General features: G+C 46.3%; 1 protein-coding gene and 1 long non-coding RNA gene across 2 annotated transcripts in view; both read right to left on the reverse strand.

Annotated features, from left to right (window-relative positions):
* Positions 1-139: 139 nt before the first annotated feature.
* LOC140692880 (uncharacterized) overlaps positions 140-15,079 on the reverse strand; it is a 69,959-nt gene continuing 55,019 nt past the window's right edge. Inside the window, 5 exon segments of the mRNA XM_072957099.1 lie at positions 140-1,813; positions 6,694-6,780; positions 7,228-7,354; positions 8,855-8,946; positions 9,608-10,056. Of these exon segments, the coding sequence (XP_072813200.1) occupies positions 318-1,813; positions 6,694-6,780; positions 7,228-7,354; positions 8,855-8,946; positions 9,608-10,056 (2,251 nt within the window). The 3' untranslated portion in view covers positions 140-317.
* On the reverse strand, positions 10,483-13,395 carry LOC140692889 (uncharacterized). Its single transcript, XR_012068492.1, has 2 exons — positions 13,315-13,395; positions 10,483-10,750 (listed from the first exon to the last, which is right to left on the reverse strand). It is a non-coding gene; the product is annotated as an uncharacterized lncRNA (long non-coding RNA).

The raw sequence follows: 15,079 nt of genomic DNA on the forward strand, positions 1-15,079 counted from the left end.
GGCCTCATTAAGACGTACCTGAAATACAGGTACGACAAGTCGATGAGTTACGGGCTTTTGAGGACCCTTACTTCCCTAGGGTTTCTTTCTGGAGTGAATTAAACTGGTATCAAATAAAGGTTAAGCAGTAAATGTTTTCTTCTTAAATTTCACATTAAATTTATATAGGTTACATCCTCGTTATGAATTCTGATGCTTCTGCTGAGTGATAACTAACCTATATTGCACTTCTTTTGAATAATGTTTTTAACACATAGGACACAAAATAAAATCCAAGTGCTTAAGTTTTCAAACTTAGATGAAGTCTCCCGTATCCGTTAGTTTCGGTGTTTGGCACCTGTATGAACACGCTGGTGCTGAATGAGGTTTGTGCTCTGGGTGAAGATTTTACCACATATGCGGCATCCATAGGGCTTCTCTCCTGTGTGAATCCTCTGGTGTTGAATAAGGCATGTTCTCTGGCTAAAATCTTTATCACATTCGTTACACTTATAGGGCCTTTCTTCCGTGTGAGTTCTCTGATGCTGGTTAAGCGACGAGGAGTAAATAAAGGCTTTGCCACATTCATTACACTTATAGGGCTTCTCTCCAGTATGAATCCTTTGATGCTGAGTAAGGTTTGCACCCTGTCTATATGCCTTCCCACATATATTGCATTTAAAGGGCTTCTCCCCATTATGAATCCTCTGGTGCTGAGTAAGGTGCACACTCTGGCTGAAGGCTTTCCCACACACACTGCACTTATACGGTTTCTCTCCAGTGTGCGTTCTGTGATGCTGGGTAAGGTTTGCACTCTGGCTGAAGGCTTTCCCGCATATGTTACAGACATAGGATTTCTCTCCCGTGTGAGTAGTCTGATGTTAAATGAGAGTGGAGGAATGAGCAAAGGCTTTCCCGCATTCGTTGCATTTGTAACACTTCTCTCCAGAATGAATTCTCTGATGTCGAATGAGGTAAGTACTCTGGCTAAACACTTTCCAGCACTCATTGCATTTATACGGTTTCTTTCCCGTGTGTATTTTTTCTCCCGTGTGAACTCTCTGGTGATTAATCAGAGATGAGCTGTGGCTGAAGGTTTTACCACATTCTAAGCACCTGTACGGCTTCTCTCCGGTGTGTGTCCTCTGGTGGATGGTGATGTGTGCACGCTGGCTGAAGTCTTTGCCGCAGTCATCGCACTTGTAGGGCTTCTCACCGGTGTGGATCCTCTGGTGGATGGTGAGGTGTGCGCGCTGGCTGAAGGCCTTCCCACACTGGTGGCACTCGTACGGCTTCTCCCCAGTGTGCATCCTCTGGTGGGTGATGAGGGAGGAGACGTGTCTGAACTCCTTCCTGCACTCTTTGCACTCGTGGGACCTCTCTTTGGCGTGGCTGCTTTGGTGCTTGAGGAGGGATGGGTATTTCCTAAACTTTTTCCCGCACACGTTACACTTGTAAGGCTTGTCCCCAGGGTATATTTTTCCTTGCACGATACCGTACGAGACGTGACTGAAGGCTGCCCGGCCCTCGCTGTACACGGAAGTCTTATCATCTGACTGGGTACCAAACTGTATAATCAGGTTGGAATGCTTTTCAAAGTTACTTCGATATAGGTCATATTTACTCAGACACCCTCCTGCAGGAGCATCTTCCTGTGAAAAGACTGCCTTCAGACCGAAGTTCCTGCTGCTGGCGGGGATTCTCCTGAAGGCCGCTGGCCTCTCTGACCTGTCATACTCGTAGGGCTCTTCCAGCTTGACGGTCTTGGTTCCACCCTTTGTGAGTTTAGAAGTATTTTCCACTGAAGTACAGTCTTGGGCTTTTGCTTCCCATTCTGAAATTTAAAAGAATTATGTGTGTATATATACATATATGTTAAGTTTGCCTCTATTTGGAGAAAGGGAACTGCCAAAGCAGAAACAAAATAGTAACATGAATAAAATGCCTAAAGACTATGGCTCTGACAACCTCATAGCATGGTCCTTGAGGCTTGGGAAAGGAACACAAAGGGGCAGAACACAGGACTAGATTTGCAGAAGAGGGGAGGCCCCTCACTAGTCAACATGGGCACAGAGTTAACAGAGTAGCTCAGGTCAGGTGACAGAGCCAAGAAGAGAAAACAGACGGCAAGGCTGTGGGATGGTTTGAGGTGACTTATCACACAATCACGTACAATCGTATAAACTGTAATTCACATGACGGGTTCACAGAGCAGGCAGGCTACCCCACTCCTCCTCCCAACCTACTCTGCGCAACCCTATGTGATACTCTGAAGGCAATTTCATGGAGTGGGTTCCACGCTTAAATACATCCAGTAACTCCTACAGCCTAAAGCAATGATTCTCAAGAGAACAGTCCCCAGACCAATGGTGTGAGCACTGCTGTCACCTGTGAGTATGTCAGGTGACTGGGCCCCTCCCATACTGAGTCAGAAACTTCGGGGGTGGGGCTGAGTCCTCCAGGAGGTTTGGGATCAGTGACTTAAAGAATAAAAGTTGAAGAAAAGAAAAAGTTCAAAATACCTCCACTGGGTATCCAGTCCTCAAATAATCTAGTCTTTTCTATTCTACTCTGCCTTCTACCACACCTCACATTCAGCTAAAGTTCAAAGTTATCCACGTAACTTAAAAATACATCCTCATAATTGTCTAAATTGCCACTAACTCCAGACTCTGGGCCTTCTCCTATGATACGTTCTCCACGTATTAAAAAAATACTCATGGGGAGGAGGGTACAGCTCAGTGGTGGAGCGCATGCTTAGCATGCACGAGGTCCTGGGTTCAATCCCCAGCACTTCCATTAAAAAGTAATAATAACAATAATAAATAAATAAACATAATTACCTCCCCTCCAAAAAAAGAGAGGTACTTATGGCCCAGCTCACTTTTCTCCTCCTTAGAATCCTAAACTACAGACTAGGCTGAATCATACAAAATCGCCCTTGTTTTGTAGGCCTATATGGCTGAGTATCAGCAGTTTTATGTGGTTCAACCTAATATAATATTGGGCCCACAGCAGAACTTGGCCTTATGTTATTATTTCACAACTTTGTGTGTTTCTTCTATTTCCAGCTCAGATGCAAACTCTGGAAATGGCTTCTGCTTCCGCACTGCTTGCAGGTCTGGGTACGTACACGGGTGAGGGGAGGGAGCCGTTCTTTCATTATGCTTCCGTGAACTGTCTGAATTTATGAACTACTTTTATTACTTTGATTCAAATAGAAAAATTAGACACTAGAAAATGCCTACGAGGAGGAACGTTAAATGAGAAAAAGCAGTACCGTTAACTAGTGTGAAAACTCATTAGACTAGACTAAGTTATGAAAATGCAACAATGAGATTACAAGTTTTAAAAGATATTTTCTGATTTTTGATAAATTGGCTGTATTTCTTTAATTGTTATTTAGTACTAGAAATGTTGTTATATTACTTTTTCTATAGGAAAAAAATTTAAAACAACTCTCTCAAACCAGGATTTATTACTCCTCCCACACAAAAAAAGAGAATGCTAATGGACTGTGTGGGTGGGTGTGTATACACACAAAAATGACGTGACAGTACCAGAAGCTGAGCTTAACTTTCACATAATCAGAATCAGTCTATGACAGAGGGGGATGGCTCAGTGGCAGAGTGCCTGCCTAGCATGCACAAGGTCCTGGGTTCAATCCCCAGCACCTTCATTAAAAAATAAATGAATAAACCTAATTACCTCCCCCTCCCAAAAAGCAAACAAGAATCAGTCTATTACAGAACCATCCATATACTTGAGAAGGAAGTACTGAAGTTATAATTAACAAGTGTTAAGTAGCAAGTCTGAATGATGACCACGAAGACATTGCTACCGTAAGCTTACATTTCTAAACCAAATCAGTTTATTGGTAATTCATGAACTGAGATGATTAAGCACGGCTTAAATTTGTGTACATAACTAAGCAGAAAGGAGTGATTAGAAGAGTTAAGTATCTAACAGTGGTATGATATTTCTAACAGAAGAGATCAGTGCTGATCAGGTGGTCAAGGGATGCTGGATGAGGTGGGTAGGTCTGGTTTGGGCTGAACCTGAAAGAATGGCTGGGTCCCTATGACGGACAGGACCATATCAAGTTCTGACACAGGAACGGACACCAGAGACCAAGAATACTGCTCTGTCTGTGAGTCATGGGCTTCCGTCCCCCGAAGTATGACTGATGAGACGCCCCACCCAAAGGTTCAACTCATTGCATGTCTCTAAGCTGGTAAGAACATAACATCCCCGGAGGCCACAAATCAGGCAAAAGCAGGAAGACCGGACATAGGCAGAGCAGAAGGTGGCTGAGAACCTCCTCCCTCCTGCTGATGACCCTCAGCTTCCACTCGAGGGTGCAGGGGGCCTAGGAGAGGAGGCTGGCAGGAGTCCGCACACTGTGTTCAACCCCACATAAGGACAGGCTAGAGAACAAACCAAACCCCCCAAACCTCACCTCTGCGGGAGAAGAGGAACTTGCTTTTCTCAGTTCTGCTGCTCTTTGGTGGAAGCAGAATCTCCCCCCAAAATACATAACCATAAACTGCCCCGCTTGTGGGTTTACAGCCTTAATTTAACCTGAGTCATCTAAAAACTCAAGTGGTCCCCGGCGGGCAGCACCTCCAGGAAGCCGGTCCTGACCCCAGCGCAGGCTTGCTTCCACCATGCCATGTGTCTGCCTGGGGTTCAGGGTGTGCTGAACTTAGTGTGCTATGGATGTATTTCGCATCACTCTGCCAACTAAAGCAAACAGACCATAAGTTATAAGAATTAGCTTTTCCAGTAGTATGACCCTTACAATACCTGATGACCAGATAAAGCTAACTTTTTAAAAAAAGTGAAGCAATTCACTCTAAGGTAGCATATTACATGGTCATTATTGTTTAATTTACTGTTAATCCTGTATTCCAGCATCAGTGTTGGTAGATATACTAGAAGTCAGTGCCTTAAATTGAAAAAAAAAAGGGAATAAAAAAAGCAAAATGCAAAAGAGTACTGGGTACTTCTTTCATATACAGGAGATAAAAGAATATATTTATGATTTATCTCTGCAGAGAGAAACACAGGAAGGACAAACCAGAAACAAAGGAACATGGTTACCCACAGGGAGTGGCTGGGGACAGGGCAGAGTGTAGACCTTTCTATACAGGTTTGACTTCTGAACCATGTTAATGTTTTTACATACTCAAAAATCTAAAATTAAATAATCAAGAAATAAGAAAATACTGAAACTGAACACAGATGGAATCAAACAAGCTTAACTGTCTATCAAACTGCTAAGATAACCAGAAGGGAAGAATTCAAGTAACTTCTGCACCCAGTATCCTGTGTGCCTTTAGTGGAATATATTCTAAGGACATGAAGAAATTCTGAACTTTGCCTAAGCAGTTTATTTGAGTGATAGTGCTATAATTCTGAGACCATTTTTGTGTGTATTATGTGACAGAGAAAATGAGTAAATATACTGATGTTGGGAACCAGGTGATTCACTGCGCGAGAAAGGAAATACAAGATGGATACGGGAAGGGACAAGATGGGCTCTTGCGGTGCTGGACCTGAACGAGAGCTGTCAGTATGAACTCGTGACTAAAGACGCCCACAGACACACACACACGTCACAGCTCTATCTACTGAACAGATGTTGGAGCCACGGTACCCAGAGCAGTGAGTGCCCTGTCTGCCCAGAGCCTGGTTTCTCATTGCTGATCCCCATTAATGAACCACTGTTCCCTAGAGAAATTCCAGCTCTAAGCTAGGTAAGAGGTGAGCCTAAAGACCATGCCCTGCCAGAAAGCAAGGAAATGCTACAAGACTAGAGGGACGTCTCAGAAGGACACAGGACTTGCTTTGAAAGTCTCCCCCTGCCCAAATTTGTGACACTTGAGCATCAAAAAAAACCCCCCAACACCTGGAATTAAAGCACTAATAACACATTGAATTTTAAAGAATTCCATGAGACCGCAGTGATACATACACATAAAAACGGGGGCAGAGGAGGGACAGCTACTCTTTACAGATTAATCACTTAGAAGAAATGGTGGAATTGAAATCACCATTTTGCAACCAGCAATGTAATAAAGCCAGGATCCTCAATGGACCTCACATGAAAGGTCATCGGGGAACAGAACAGTCACGTGGCCCTCAGGTGTCAACCCACAGATTACAACACAGGTGCAGGAACTGGGTGGATGGGGCACACAGCTGGGGGACTTGTCTGCATAAATCTGGCTTTACACAGTCTTACAATTTTTGATCTTGTGATCAAAAGATGTTATCTTGTTAAATAATTAGAAGATTTTAAAAAAGGAATGAGTTAGGAGAGTGGAGGCAGGGGGCTACAGGGTTTTGTCAGCAAACAGAATAAAGGAAATGCAAAAAGAAGTTAAGACGGTTTGAAATTTAGGATTTTAGGGGACACTCACATATACTTAAAAATAGAGGGAACGAACACAGTGAAAGCCCCCAACAAAGTTCCAAGGGATGGAACCCCGGGGTTGAGGAGAAGCAGAAAAGGTGTAAAAATGATGTCTGGAATATCTCTTCCTGAAGACGGTCTCCATGAGGAAGCAATGCCAAGCAGCTCAGTGTTCTCGACAGGCTCAGGCGTCTTTGTGCAAAGTGACCTGGCCACATTTAAAACCGACTTCACCACACGGAGGCTAATACAGGCTCTTAACCACAAAGAATCCCACCTGCTGGCTGTTCTCTCACCTGGACTGGGGCCTTCTAAAATTTCTTTTATCACCATCCATGGTTCTTCCAATATGGGAATCACAGTTGGTCTGTACACTGTAAGTCCTGTTCAGGAGGAAGAGAATGAGTTTTGTCCTGGAGCTAAACAGTTGTTCAAATTTTATTACCTGACTTCTCATCCCCGAGGATGCACGGACCTCTATGTGAAAAGAATGGCTCACGGACATGAGCTAATGGATTAGGTCACTGTCCTTTCCAGAGCTGGCACAAAAATTCCCTGCCACCCTGGAAGATATGTGCATAGAGACCATGGGATGGGGGGGCAGGGAATGGGTAAGACACAGAGTTGGGGTGGCCCTGGGAGGCTGGTCATCATAGTTTCTTATGACCTTCCACTTAGAAACCTTTCATTTGGGAAAAGAGATTAGAACTTGGCCATTTCTGTGCCTGGACAGGAGATGCACGCTCACCTCTGTGCCAGCCCATTTTTAACAGCTGAGGAAAGAAATACTCTGGTGGGTTTGCTTGGGGGGTGGCACGGACGATGCTCACCCAGAGAAACCATGTTCCAGTAGTTCTGCAACGTGACGGTCTTGTACAGCTCCTTCTGCACAGGGCGCATGAGCTCCCAGTCCTCTGGGGTGATGTCCACGGCCACGTCTGTGAATGTCATAGATTCCTGTAACAGCAAACGTAACTTCACTTGGTTCGAGAACTAGCAGGAAGGGGACAGGGATGGCACAGGGGCGTGTGTGGTGAGGACCACAGAGCCTTGAGCTTGGGAAGGCCCCTAAAGTCTACCTAGTCAACACCTTCTCCCAACATATGGATGAGCAGATCTGAATGGGACATCCTAAAATGAAGCAGAATTTATCATTTCTAGTGCACGCATGGGTGGCTCCATCTTAAACAATGAACAGATTTAAACACAGATGACAGAGAGCTGAATGGCTCTGCTTTTCAAGTGCTGCCTGACGAATTAATTACATGTGTTATAATTTGAAATTTTAAGACATCCTGTGCACCCTGTGGTGGAATGCAGAGCCCCTCCTTCCCTCCTGAAATGAAACTGGTACCAATACCCACACTCAACTGCTGTCCTAGGTACATCTCAGTCTGGCAAAAGGTGCATCATTCTGCCCTTCTTCCCTTTGTTAAAAAACATTTCTTGATTATTCTCACGTTTTTCAAATTAAAAAAAAATTTTTTAATTAAAAAAATGATATTGGAATTTTGAAATCACATTCAAGTTTATAATTTAGGGAGAACTGACAGATTTACAATATTCAAGGCTTCTTTCATGTCCTATAGAATGACACAGGACTGCAAAATTTATACTATGTTTAGTTTTAGTTATTTTAAGCTTGGGGGCTAATACTGCGAGCGGAATCTTTTATTTCATTTTCCCATTGATGCGATTTTTATGTCTATGTAAGAAAGTGAACACTTTTTGTATGTCATTTTCCATTGCAGTCACTTCACTCAAACTTTCTATTATTGTTCCTAACAGTTTTTCCCTTTTCTCAGGTTTTCTGGATAAACATTCATATCTATAAATAATAATTTTACTCTGGTTACCAATTTCAGACCATGTCTATTTTTTACAGTAAACTTTTAAGATGGCCTGAGTTGCTCTTCTTTAAAATAACAGACTTGTAATCAACAGTAACACCAGTAACACATGGCCTTGAATTACCTGTTAACAAAGAAAAATGATGCTGCAACTAGTGTTTAATCTCACTGTGACTTTCCTGATCACCTCCTGAAATCCAGGCTCGCAGGTCTCACAATATTTAATCCTCACCCACCTAAGAGGAGTTGAGAGGTGAGTGGCTCAGGCTGCGAGCAGTTAAGTCTTGCCCCAAATCACAGGCTCAACAGCAGAACCAGGAACCAAACCTAGATGCACCTGGCTGTGGAGGGCAATCCCTCAGCCCCTCTGTGCTACTGCTGCTCACAGCCGCAAAGTGAGGAAAGGGACATCAGGGGAAGCAACGGACCCCGTTTCTTACGCAGGGTCTACACCCACCTGAACAGGCCAACATGACTTACGGGGGGAAAATGGAGGCTCGGGTGCCTATTAGGACTTCTGGGGCCACAGAAGTTAAAGGGCCAGGTTAGAAAATGTCCTCACACATGAAGACGGAATTTTCAAGCCACAGAAGAAACTGACACTCACTTTGGTCACCAAGTCGTTCAGCCACCCTCCTGGTCTTCCTTTGGGGTCTTCCTCTGGGATCTCTTGCCAAAGGGTAGAGTTCTGCGGAGATGCTAGGGAAGAGAAAGAGTTCACAGTGGAGGTTAGCCCTTTCTGAAGAGCCGAGGAAACTCTTCACCAGTCGATGCCTACATTTTCTTAAAGTGAGGAGTCAGAAGAAAACCAGAAACAGCATACCCACTTCAAGGAACCAGAGGGAAGGGTCAATGGCTTATCCTAAGACATCAGCACAGGCTTCAAAAGCAAGCCTGCTCTGGGACTCTGAAGAGTATGTACCAAATTCACAACGTTCTTCTCAATCTTCACACAACATAAATTCTGGGAGCTGTCTCTTAGTGGAAAAAAAATTTCTCTGGACACTTTTCTACCTGTTTGGAAGTATGTTACCATAAAATCCAAGTCAAAAAGCAAACAATGTATCAGCAGAATGGTTCAAACCTCTGTAGAGAAACTTCCTGAGGGCTCACCTGGGGGGAACTTGGTTGTGTCTGGTCCCAGTTTTGTGACACATGTGGCTGGGTTTAGAGAATGTGTGTTTGTTTCTAAGCACGCAGTAGGAGAAAGCCATGGGGGGGGAGGTGCTCAGGTGAAGCCCGTTCTCACCCACTCACTGACCTCCATCCTCCTAACCCCTTCAAAGGGCTGCTCTCTGACATGATGGCTCTCTCCTCTGACCACCCAGGATTCCTCCCCTCTCTGCCTGACAAGCCTTACCTTCTTCTTCCTCTAGAATCTGAGTCAAGTCCTCCACCAGAGTCACCACTTCCTCGCCGCTCCTCGGGTACTGGGACTTCACCCAAGTCCTGACCTCCCCGGGCAGGATGGTCAGGAATTGCTCTAGAACCAGCAGCTCCAGGATTTGCTCCTTGGAGTGAATCTCAGGTCTCAGCCACTTAAGGCAGAGCTCTTGGAGCTGATTCAGTGCCTTTCGAGGTCCAGCCAGGTCTGGGTACAGAAAATTCCTAAAATTCTGCCGACAGGTCTCAGTGTCCCGCAAGAGCCTTGAAGCGAGGGTTTCCTTATCCACACCACGGGGTCCGCTCTGAGCCCTGTCTGGCTTCCACATGAAAAGAACTTGGGCGCATGAAGAACTGGTCATCCTCTTACTCGGGGTGAACACTGCTACAGGCAGGAGGGTCAATCTGTCAATAGCCTTTATTTCTCTGGGAGTGAGCCAAGTGTGTGAAGTTGCATGCTAGAGTCATAGAGACACTTTTCAAGAGAACAGAGTCAAGGCAGGGTTGGCAGCAGCCTAACTTACAAATTCTGGGCCCAGAACTTGCCAGGATGGTGAATAGACCCTGAAACACAAGAACAGACCGCAAGGTCGAGAATTTCTGGCGCTCTCTGCCATACACACACACACAAACAGAAGCAGACAACCCAGAGTGTACAGATAAACACAGACTTCACAGTGGTCTCCTTCCCTGAAATCCTCCGACTTGTAAGACAAATGCAACCTGCCGGGGCACAGGTTGGGACAGCCATAAAAGGTGGGGGTAGAAGCAAAGACTTGAACCCTGGGCAAAATGTCAGATAAAACTTCTAACTTGTTGAAACAGAAATTAAACATTCGTTTACACAAAATATTTTAGTCAACAGATTATACAGAAGCTTTAATGACTGAACTGGTTCTCAGAGACAACAGAGCAAATCTGTTACTCAGAACAAACTGGGAGGAGAATTTCTTCTCCTTTAAGTGCTCAAGGTTCCCAAGGGAAACGGTCAAGAACTGAGGGCGAGCCGCTGATGCTCTTTGGACATTAACGCCAGCCTGTCCCAGGTCTCCACTCCCTGAGAGCTTGGGCTGGAAACAGGCAGAAGAGACCGGTGCGGGGTGAAGTCTCTGAAGATCTTCTGCAGAACACAATTCCTCATGAATACATTTGAAAACAGGATTCCCAAAGAAAACCTCTTTTGCATGCCTGGTCTGGAGGAGAACCGACACCACTGGTCCAAGGGCTCCGGCTCCGATCCCTCCTCCACCCCGTCGAGTCCTCTGAAGCCGGCTGCTCCCCAGGCCTGCAGGGCGGACGCGCCCCTGCCTCCCCTGGGCCCTAGGCAGGTCTCCCTAACTCCGCAGCAGCAGGGCCGCGGGCCGCTGCGCCGGGACTGCCCCGCAGCGTCCACCCCGCAGGCCGCCCGCGACATCCTCACCTGCAGCCAGACCTACGGACGCGCAGCCGAGCGGCCCGGGGCAACAATGGCGGCGGGCGCGGGGCCTGCGTGGCGGGCTCGCTCCCGCGCTGCCGCGGGGTCTCGGCCCCGCCACGTCCCGCCCCGGAGGGCACGGCGCCTCGGCCGGAGCCGGCTGTCCAGCCTGGTCCTGGGAAGCCCGGCCCGGAACCCACCGCGCCCCGGCTTCGCCGCGACCTCGCCTCGGCGCCACTGCGCATGTGCCCAGGCCTCCCCGCCCCAGCCGCGGACCGTGGACCCGTCTCCATGGCAACCTCCTCCACCCATCACGGGGATCTGCTTGCCAGCGGCTACGTTCTGAGGGAACCATAAAGTTTCCCTGGGCAGAAGCACGACTGGGGGGAGGTCGGGGAGCTACAGCATCTGGGAGACGGGGAGCCGGATAAGGGGCGGAGATGGAGCCTCGCGCTAATCAACCAGAGAAAACGCGGTGCCGGAGTTCCTAGAGGAAGGATGGGCAGGGAAGCTGCGGCTCTTAAGGCAGAAAGCTCCAAAGTGCTGGTTCGGGCTTTACTGCTCATAGCCATTCACTGCTCAAGGTTTTGAGTCCCTCCTCAGGAATCTGATCCTGACATTCTCAGATTGGAAAAAAGAACAACACCCAGCATCATGTTGTTTGTAAGAGACCCAAAACATACATAAAGTGCATGAAAATAAAAGGATAAAAAATTATTCCAGGTGTTCCCATTAGCTAATGCTGTCTTGGCAAACTGCCCCAAAACTTAATGATGTTAAAGAATAAGCATTTTGCTACTATGTTCTTGGATTCAGTGGGAAAGGAGTTTGGAAGGGGAACCGTGGACGTGGCTCTCCTCTGCTCCATTGTGCCTGGAGGCTCAGTTGAGGTGATTAGATGGCAGGGAGGGCCCACTTCCAAGATGTCTTTTTCACTCATATGTCTCCTGGTTGGGCTGAGATGGCTTAAGGATGAGTGCCTCATGTGGCCTTTTCAGCATGAAGGGCTCAGCTGGCAGCTGAGAGGTGGCTCCCCGCTCCAAGAGCAGGTGTCCTATGAACTAGAGAAGCTCCATGGCTGACTATGACACAGCCTCAGACGTCGCATAGCATCACTCCCGTCATACTCTTGGTCAAAACCGTCACTAGTCTGTGCAGAATCAAGTGGAGGCAGATGTAGACCCCTCCTCAGGATGAGTGGAGACTCAGAGTCTTAATATTACACCCTAGGCAAGTTTGAACAACAAGACAGTTGGGTAGCGTGATGGTCTTTGATGTGTCAACCCCATCCCCTTCTATTCAATCAAATCCTAATCTAGGTCGTTTGTAAAGTTGTTTTGTAGGTGTGGTTAAAGTCCATAAACTCAGCTGAATTAATCAAAGGAGATTATCTTAGATAAGTTGGAGGGTCTGAATGAATCAGGTGAAAGGCCTTAAAAACAGAACTGAGGCTTCTTTGATGAAGAAGCAGCTCTGACACAGCCTCCAGCCCACCCTTCCTGACAGACTTCCCTACAGATTTGGACCTTGCATAGTCAACATCCACAATCGAGTAAACCAATTCCTTCCAGGAAAATTCTCTTACAATCTACATTTCCCTCCCGTCCTCATCATTAGATCAGTAATGAGGGTCAAGTCACCACAAAACCCAACAAGGGAAGTGCTGGGCTTGATAAGGGAGGAAGGGGACTATTCAGGTGCTGCGGGCCCTGGCCAGTTTGTATCGGTAGGAACCAGGGGTACAGGGGCCTGAATCCCCAGAATGCTGGAGCAGGGAGTGTAGAACATACAGCTGAGTCCTGGAGAGTTTATTGAAAAGGTGCATGCTCCTGTGATAAGGATTCGAACACTCTGGCGAGGATGCCAGGAGATGCTAACACACTGCTAGATGGGCTTTTGGAGGCCTGGAGTAATAGATGGCTCCACCCTGAACAGAGATGCCAGAATTGCTTGGAAAGCAGTGAAAAAAAGGTGTTAAGAGACTCAGAGAAGTGAGCAATCCAGGACAGGCAGAGGATGTAAGGCTGGAAAATGTACCAGCTCTGTTTCATTGGGAGGCCAGAAGACCCGCTGCTGGGATACAGAATGTGCTGGTGGGAGGGGCACCAGCATCCCAGGGAAGCACAGTGGGGGCTGTCCTCCGCAGGCTGAGGCTGCCTGCAGGGGCTTGTTACAGAGCTGGGCTCATTTAACCTCGGAAACAAGGACCACATGACGGAGCAGTAAGGTCAAAGTGGAAGGGGTGTGGGAGACCGGAGGGAGCTCTTTACCTTCAGACAGCAATGGAGACAGTGGAACAAGACGCCTCGACAGGCACGACACGGGCAGGGCTCGGTCTGTACCATCAAAGGACATAAAGGCCGGATGATGGAGAAGTTGAGGTTAACATTTGCTGACCAAGAAAAAGAGGAAAAACACAAAGTAATCAAAATAGGATACAAAGTGAAGACATTGCTATAGATTCTACGCAAATAAAAGATGTTATAAGAGAGTGCTGTGGACAATGTACGCCCACAAGTTTAGATAATTTAGATAAAACGGAAAATTCAATTTCAGTGATTCAGCAGGCGGCCGTCTTCTGAGCACTGCCCGCCGCTGGCCACAAGAGGGCGCGCGAACCCGCCCTTTATGACGGCCTACCGCCACTCTGGAGCGCATGCGTACTTCGCCCGCGGAGGGGGCGCCGCGTCCACGTGGAAGAAAAAGCTTAGTGTCCGCTTCTCGGCAGAAGCTTCCACTTTCTAGACTGTGCCGGTGTGTCTCATTCTTTACTTTCTCATGTAATATTTTATCAGGACTTATTTTACATCCATAGCCGTTTGTTGAGGCGTTAGAACGTCGTTCTCATAACGTGAGGGAGTATTCCATAAAATTCAGAGAAAGGAGACACAGACAGCAGTGAAGGAACGGACAGAATGTCGGCTCCTTCGATCCCAGTCCGAGCTGGAAGTGTAGGGGGAAACAAGCGCCTCCCGAGACGTGCTTTCATTAGATTTTTAATGTTTCATTTTACCTATAATGCTAAACTATTTGAAAACAGATTGAAAAATGGCATAGTAGGGGTGTTAAAAAATCTCATTAAATTTTAAGTTTACTTGATTCAAAAGAAGACTTACAAATTTACTGCCTGGCTTTACTGGACTCAAACTCATCAATAATACCTAAAAATATACTTCTTACCTCATCTTGTTTTCACTTGAAATAACTGACATGTTTGGCAATTTCTCACGACCCAGTAACAACCTTAAATAATTTTTCACTAATTTCAGTTTTTCTCTAGAAGGACTCCGTTGTGACTGCAGTGGGCTATTTATCCCCAAAGACTAATTAAGAAACTTTCTTCATTTTTATGGGTAGACAGCCCACATGTTAAAACATCTGTGTTAGATTTTTCAAATAAAGGAAAACGAACGCTTTAAACAGTTTATTGCAAGATGGGAGGCACGCTTACTTAAGTTGCTTCATAAAGAGCAACCCTGAGCCCAGCAAGTATTTTTTTTTTTTTGGCGGAGGTGGGGGGGCACTCTCCACAATTCCTGGGGGACAGCCCAAAGAGCCAGTCTGGTCTCTGGTCACCACTGTGAGACAATTTCACTGGTAGTAAATCCTTTGGGTTGTTTCCCACAGAACTATCATGCCCCATTGGACCAAGGAGAAATTTTGTGCACTTTGCCACAGGAAAGAAAGTGGTAGTGTTCTTCACAAAGACTCTCAGCCTCCGCGGGTTGCTGGGGGCTTTCTGGATTTAGTTTGTTAATCCAGCATTTCTCCCATAGCCTTGTCATTTAAAGAGTTATTTCCAGTCCATAGAGACAGAATGGACCTGAATAAAAATTACAAAACCAAGCCCTTTATTAGATACTTAACAAGTTAGCCTTAAAAATTTGAAAACATCTTGAAAAAATGTCACAATCCCATACCTGTGTTTAAAGTGGGAAGTCTCCCTGCCAGTCTCAATGATCTTCTTCTGCAACATGGCTCTGAGCTATGGGAGAAAAATACATCCACACCTGTCCTTCCTGGCTGACTTTACAT

The sequence above is a fragment of the Vicugna pacos genome, unplaced genomic scaffold (genome assembly GCF_048564905.1).
Source record: "Vicugna pacos unplaced genomic scaffold, VicPac4 scaffold_18, whole genome shotgun sequence".
Lineage (NCBI taxonomy): Eukaryota > Metazoa > Chordata > Mammalia > Artiodactyla > Camelidae > Vicugna > Vicugna pacos.